The sequence below is a fragment of the Adiantum capillus-veneris genome, chromosome 9 (assembly GCF_014529385.1).
Source record: "Adiantum capillus-veneris isolate H3 chromosome 9, ASM1452938v2, whole genome shotgun sequence".
NCBI lineage: Eukaryota > Viridiplantae > Streptophyta > Polypodiopsida > Polypodiales > Pteridaceae > Adiantum > Adiantum capillus-veneris.
The window spans coordinates 149633158-149640929 of NC_140939.1; the positions used below are offsets into that span (position 1 = coordinate 149633158).

Genomic DNA, 7772 nt, shown 5'->3' on the forward strand with positions numbered 1-7772 from the left:
ACAAGAAAATGTATATTGGTTTCACAAGATGTTGTGTTTGTGGAAGATTTTGTTCAACATTTGTTATCATGCACCAAAGGCTGTAATGTGTACCACACCTTGTTGCCTCGTTTCAATGGTGAAAACTTGAATGTAAATTCTAATGAGGCAAATGTATAGCCTATGGGGGTTTCAAAAAAGTCTATGGATCAAACTGTTACTGATGCAAATGTACATGATGTACTTGATGTGGAAAGGGCTAAGAATGAGGAGGCTAGAGGTATGCCAAAATGGCTGGGACATATTTTGCATGATAGTAAATTGGAGGGGGTGGTTATGGAGCGAGCTTTAGAGCGAGATTTTTTTTTTTTTTTTTGCCACCACCTATACCTCCCATTGCCGCCCCTTACCACCCATGACAACCAACACCCTAATCCACCACCGGTGGTTGGTGGTGTTAGCTCACTATCACCATCTGCCACTCCTCCTCCTACCACCACCGCCCATTGCCGTTGGTTCTCCTCCCACTCTTCATTTTAGTGGGCTACTCAAGGACCTCCTCTCTCTCTTTCTCTCTCTCTCTCTCTCTCTCTCTCTCTCTCTCTCTCCTCCCCCCCTCCTCTCTCTCTCTCTCTCTCTCTCTCTCTCTCTCTCTCCCTCCTCCCCCCACACACCTCTCTCTCTCTCTCTCTCTCTCTCTCTCTCTCTCTCTCTCTCTCTCTCTCTCTCTCTCTCTCTCTCTCTCTCTCTCTCTCTCTCTCTCTCTCTCTCAGCCGTTTTTTGACCTAGTAGACAGCAGTTCACTCTTTTGACCATAACTTGCTCATCCGAACTCCGACTTAGGTGATCTATAGCCTCAATCGAAGAGCACGAAGCCCTCTACGCATTGATGTAAAGACAGAATTTTTCTGTGTAATGGAAGGCTTTGCTGTAATAGCATCTCAGAACTGAAAAAACTGTCAAAACTTTGCGTTTTTGTTGCCGACTTGAAGGCAATGTCAGACAAAACTCGCAAGGGTGGAAAAGCCACACTCGCCATGGAGAATGATGCAAAATCTCCAAGGAATTTGGATGCTAATCCAACCACATCATCTACAACAACGGAAGCAATGATCATGGCTTACTTGATCTCGTTACAAGAAACCGTCAACAAACAAGGTGAAGAGTTACGCGCACTTGCAATGGAGAATGGTACTTTAAGAGTTCTCTTGTGGAGAATGAGCACCTCAAGAAGGTTCTTGAAATGCAAACAACACGCTTGATGCATCTTGAGACTGAAGTTCAAGAATGTAAACGCTCTCTTGTTGACATGAATGTATTGAAAAGCGCTTGAGCAAAGTTGAGAGTGATCATGTATTGAAAGAGGAAACAATAGATACAATACGACATGATGTATGTGAGATGAGAAATGCATCCAAATCATGGGCTGATATATGTAAGGATAATGTGGTTTCTACATCTCCTATCACGCAAGCCGTTGTCCAAGCAAAGAATGTAGAGAATGTGGACACTCAAGAATTGCACGAACGACAAAAACGCTCAAAGAACATCGTCATTTGTGGAATCAAGGAGGAAAGCATGGAAACACCCCAATCTCTTGCAGTTGCTATTGAAGAGTTTTTTGCTACACACTTTGGCATGTCAGGAATCATGGCTTATGGTGCACATCGAGTTGGAAAACAAGGAGTCCCTCGCTCGGGAGAAAGACCTATTGTATGTACCATGGCTGATGAGGTAAAGAGAAAGATCATCCTTGACAATGGTTGGATCTACCTCAAAGGAACAGGTTGTAATGTATATGAGGATCGCACTCTTATGCAACAAAATGTACGTCGCAAAGCATATGAGGAAAGACGCAAGAAGGTTAAGGTATCACCTCAAGAAGAAAAGCCACTTAAGGAGGATGCAAGTCCACCCAACAAATAGGGACACATGATCTATGAGACCAACTCACGCTTGCGAATAAGCTTTTGGAATTGTAACGGGTATCCATGGAATGCGAGAATTGGCATTGATGAGCTTACCAATGACTCCGATGTGATACTTCTTGTCGAAACATGGGAGCATGATGCGCAACGAATTCTTGGATTTGACAAATACGATGTGCATTCTTTGATGTGGGCCAAAAATGCAAAGCAACGAAGAGGCCAAGGAGGTGTAGCATGTATGACCAAAAAGGGTTTGAAAGATGTTTCCATTGTCAAAGAAGATAAGTATAAACGCTACTTATGGCTGAAAATCAGCCCACCAAATGGTCAAGTCATGTTTGTGGCTGGTTGCTACATTCCTCACTATGACTCCAACTTTTATGCTTGCTTGAATATGGATAGAGATCAGCCCTTTGTTGAACTAGAGAAAGACATTGCTCATACAAGGATCAAGGTGAAGTCATTGTTTTTGGAGACATGAATGCTCGCACAAATATGCTACAATACGACACACAACAAGTAGACATGCCGCATGTCTCAAGAAGAATGGATGACTCATACATGTATAATCGAAGTTCTAATGATGCAAAAGAAGTGGATCACTATGGAAAGTCACTTCTACATATGTGCAATAGTACCGGAATGCTCATTGCAAATGGTGTATCTCTATGGCAAGGCACCAATGACTTTACATGTAGAAAGCACAACGGTGCTAACGTGATTGACTATATGTTGTTCTCGGAAGCCACTCTAGAATGCATACAAAGCTTTACACTTGGTGAATGGAATCCGGAATCGGATCATAGGATGTTATGTATTGACCTCAAGTGTGGTAAACGGCCCGAGCATGTAGCCTCCAATCATGATGTGAATCATTTGTACCTATGTCTATACTTCAAACGAGCATTTATATATGCTGATATGGTGGACCAAATGTTAAGCATGATAGAGCATCAAGAGAGCCCAACATTAGAATGCAAGTGGAAAGTTTTCAAAGAAGTAATTTTCTCTTGTGCGAAGGAATGCTTTTCGGTGAAACACATGTCTTGCAAAAGGTCTAAGAAGGGTAGCACCAAGAAGAAATGGTTTGACATGGAATGTAGTCAAGCCCGAAAACACTTGCTAAGATTGGATGCAATCAAAGACAAGGAAGTTTACTTGGAATGTTCACACACATACAAAGCACTTGTTCAAAAGAAGAGGAGAAGGTGGGAAGTCGAAAAACAACTTCTTTTAGCACAAGAGAAAGCACATGCATGTGGCAAGTTTTGGCAAAATCTAAAAGGCAAGCGCGTTGAGAGCTTTGGTGACTTGACTCTTGAGGATATGTATATGCATTGTAAGAATCTCTATGAGCAACCCAATGTTGATAAGATGGAGTGTTGTAGCTCCCTTCTGTTTATGTCTCCCTTCTTTACCATTGAAGATGTATGCCGCGTGCTTGAGAAACTTGCTACTCGTAAGGCAGGTGACCTTCAAGGTGTCAAGGCTGAAATGATTAAATGGACAAGCAAGAAAACACGATATTGGATATGCGATATGTTTAACCTTGCACTTTAGTATGGCATGCCTCATGATTGGAGTGCAAATTGGATCAAACCTTTGCACAAAGGAGGAGATGTAAACAATGTGAACAACTATCGCACTATAATGGTTGGTTCTTTAATGGCAAAGTTATTTGGATGTATCATGGAGATGAAAATAAGTGAATGGGCTGAAAAGAATGGCAAACGTGCACTTGGCCAAGCAGGTTTTCGAAAGCATCATAGCACTATTGATCACCTTGTCACTCTTCGAGTTCTTATGGAAGCGTCTCGATTGAAAGGAAAAAAGTTGTATTGTTGCTTTGTGGATTTCAAGAAAGCTTTTGACATGGTACCGCGAGGAAATCTTTGGAGACATATGCAAAGCCTTCAAGTGCCGAGAGAATTTATGCATGCAGTCTTTCGCATCTACCAAAAAGTGATATGTCGATTACGTATGGGAGATGGAATTTCAGAATTTTTTGCAAGCACTATTGGTGTCAAACAAGGATGCCCACTTTCCCCAACCCTCTTTGGGCTACTCATTGATGAATTGGAATGCATGGTTCTTGACTTTATGCAGCAAGAAGGCATAGAAGAGGTTAAGATTGGAAATGCGGTGATCATGCTTTTGCTTTATGCCGATGATGTAGTGCTCTTGGCACATACCTTAGAAGATGCACAAAAGCTTATAAGTGTCTTAGAACGCTTTTGCCTACATAGCGGCTGATCGTGAATGGATCCAAAACCAAGGTTATGCTTGTAAAGACCCTCAATGATGAAAATCCATGCATTGTATATAACAATGAGAAACTTGAAGTGGTAGATCACTTCAAGTACCTTGGCCTTGAGGTTCCATCCAATCATAAATGGAAGGATTGTGCAATGCGTCGCTTGGAAGCCGGAAAGAGGGCCTATTATGCATTTGAGAACATGTGCAATGCAGGAGAGATCAAGTGTTGGGCTCTCAAAAAGTACCTCTTTGACACATTGGTGACACCGGTGCTTCTTTATGGAGTGGAGGTGTGGGGTGGAAGCATCGGGAAGTCTACTTGGAAAGAGTTTGAGAATGTCCAAAAGCGTTTTCTCACCAACTTTCTCCAAGTCAAGACACAAACACCCTACATGCTCTTACTTCTTGAGTCCGGATTGCTTCCCATTGAGGTCTTGGGCATGCAAAGGGTTGTGGAGTACATGCGTAAGACACAACATAGCCCTTTGCATCGACTTCCTAGAATCGCATATGAAGCAAGTCAAATGGTTCAAAAGACATGCAAGAGCAAAATACTAAGTTCGGGGTGGATGCTTGATATCAAGAAATGGTTTGGAAGATGGGATGCATGTCAGTTGGTTAAGGATGCGTCGATCGACTCCCAAGTTAATGAGGCCTTCTTACAATGCCAATGTATCACGGCTTGGGAGAAATCCGGAGGTTCTCGCTTCAGCCAGTACACCACACACGTTGCCCCAAACTACAAATCTCTCTTCTTCTCGGAACGAGGTAACCGAACCCATTCCTACATCCTTGAGCCCATCCCGTTGAGTGTGATCCGCACCATTGCCTCCATTCGTCTTAGCTCCCATTCTCTACGCTGCGAGACAGGACGTTGGGGCACTGGCGAGGAGTGTCATCGACTTTGCACCTTATGCCCTCGTCAAGTGCGAGAGAGTGAGTACCACACACTACTTGAGTGCTCAGCTTTTGACCACATTAGGTCCTCTTTTCCCCATATATTCAGTCATGATCTCTCCCTACATAGCTTCCTCTCCCAACCACGATGTGGACTCTCTATTGCGACGCTCATTTCAGCCATTTTTGAGCATTGAGAGTCACTTATGAACTCCACTCACACCACGTGACATGTTCATTTGGTCCCATAGGTCATATTTGACCTCCCAGGACGATAATAGAACTATCTATCTCTCTCTGTCTCTCTCTCTCTCTCCCCCTCTCTCTCTCTCTCCCCCCCCCCCCCCCCTCCTCTCTCTCTCTCGTCTCCTCTCTCTCTCTCTCTCTCTCTCTCTCTCCTCTCGCCCTCTCTCCCTCCCTCCCTCTCTCGTTCTCTCTCGCTACTCAAGGACCTCCTCTCTCTCTCTCTCTCTCTCTCTCTCTCTCTCTCCTCTCCTCTCTTCTATCTCTGATCTCTCTCTCTCTCTCTCTCTCTCTCTCTCTCTCTCTCTCTCTCTCTCTCTTGCCCTCTCTCCTTCCTCCCTCCCCTCCCCTCTTTCTTTCTCGCTACTCAAGGACCTCTCTCCCTCCCTCCCTCTCTCTTCTCTCTCTCTCTCTCTCTCTCTCTCTCGTCTCTCTCTCTCTCATCTCTCTCTCTCTCTCTCTCTCTCTCTTGCCCTCTCTCCCTCCCTCCCTCCCTCCCTCTCTCTTCTCTCTCTCGCTACTCAAGGAACTCCTTCTTTCTCTCTCGCTACTCTTTCTTTATCGCTACTCAAGGACCTCCTCTCTCTCTCTCTCTCATCTACATTCATCCACATTTTGCAGATTTTGTCTCTCTTCTCTCTATCACTGTCTATCTCTCTCTCTCTCTCTCTCTCTCTCATCACACATTTACTAATTGAATATCAAAAGACAACAATGATAGAATTCACACAATCTCTCTCTCTCTCTCTCTCTCTCTATCAATCTGTCTCTCTCTTTATTTTCTTGAGTTAGTCTCTCTTTCTCTCTCACTTGTCTATCTCTACCCTCTCTCTCTCTCTCTCTCTCATCACACATTTACTAATTGAATATCAGAAGACAACAATGATAGAATTCACTCTCTCTCTCTCTCTCCTCTCTCTCTCTCTCCTCTCTATCAATCTGTCTCTCTTTATTTCTTTATTTAATCTCTCTTTCTCTCTCACTTGTCTATCTCTACCCTCTCTCTCTCTCTCTCTCTCTCTCTCTCTCTCATCACACATTCACTAATTGCATATCAAAAGACAACAATGAAAGAATTCATTTTGTTGAAAACTCAAAACAAAATATCATCATTTGCACAACTCAAGTTAAATGTGATAGCACAACAAATGCTACATTATTACAACAGTCTTTTTGCACTCAATAAAGTTTTGAGCTCGTTATCAGCCAGACTAGACTGATGGATGAACATGTTGTTGTTTATGTCCATTCCAAACACTCTCAAGTAGATATAATACAAGTGTTTGCAAGCCACATAGGTCATCCTTCCCCCTAACCTCCTTTGAAGTCTTTGCAAGTACAACTAGGATTCCTAGCTACTGTGACTCGATATTTCTCACCACGTAACTTCGAGTTTGGTGTTACTACAATGAAGACTTCATGCTTACCGATCTTTACCATTTCCACTTGTTCGATGACCATTTCTAGTCCTAAAGCATTGTCGATCCTTTTCGATGCCTCTTCAGAAATACCTGTCCTATACCTGCCGACACGCCTTTGCCCTTGAACTTCCATAGTTTCTGTTGCGATATGAAACCCCGCTAGCTGCAAAGACTTTACTTCATGCGTTGTTAAGTCCGTGCCCTGTGCCACTGGCCACTCAAGTGGAGGCCTTGGAGGCCGCATTACAATATATGGACAAACATCCCACACATGTTTGACATCATCACTACAAAACCATACCCATGTCTCATTGTTACGCCCCTCCCAGTTGCGTTTCCCCCAGAAACTTGGTGCCGCTGTTCCCTCTTTGCATAAATTCACCTTTTTCTTGCACTTTCCTCCTTTGATTTTTCCTTGGCAAGTGAACTTAGACCCCGGTTTGCACCTGCGGATTGCCCACATGGTGTCATTTATGTCAACCTCGATGGCCCTAATTGTCACCCCTTCATTCTCCTCGTCCATATATTGATCTTGGATTACCTGTGATGCATCTCCAAATGACAACTTTCGAGCCTTTCTTTGTCGAGCAACATTTTGAGTGACATACTCTGGCCTGTGTGAACTTTTTCCTCCTTGCCTATAACATTGCCGAATGTCTTGCGTCGCCTTGTCGTTGTAACCCGGTCTCCAAAAAACTCTGGCACCTTTGGAAGATCAGTTCCTCTTATTGCATCGTTCACAGCACGGCTACTCTGTGATGGAGTAGGTGTGTGAAATTGTTGTGAAGCTGCCTTGTCTCTCATCTTGCGTATGCTTGGTCGATTCCTATATACTTACCCTCTGTATATGCCATTCTTTTGGATTGTTGAAGAAGAGTGTTCCCAATATCCGAAACTGTTGCATCGTACAAAGAAATTTTAGGCTTGTGACCTTCGCCTGCTAGCCATGAAGCGTGACGTGACTCTGAGAGATTTGTTCGAGGATGACCTCGATGCAATAGTCATCTAAAGCCTACAAAAAAATAAATAAATTTACTTCTTTGATATC

General features: G+C 43.5%; 1 protein-coding gene across 1 annotated transcript; it reads right to left on the minus strand.

The window, feature by feature from the left end:
* Positions 1-6614: 6614 nt before the first annotated feature.
* LOC147451366 (uncharacterized) lies at positions 6615-7528 on the minus strand. Its single transcript, XM_086520611.1, has 2 exons — positions 7266-7528; positions 6615-7170 (listed from the first exon to the last, which is right to left on the minus strand). Exons 1-2 carry the CDS (start codon positions 7526-7528, stop codon positions 6615-6617), a joined length of 819 nt encoding a protein of 272 aa, XP_086376737.1.
* Positions 7529-7772: the final 244 nt, after the last annotated feature.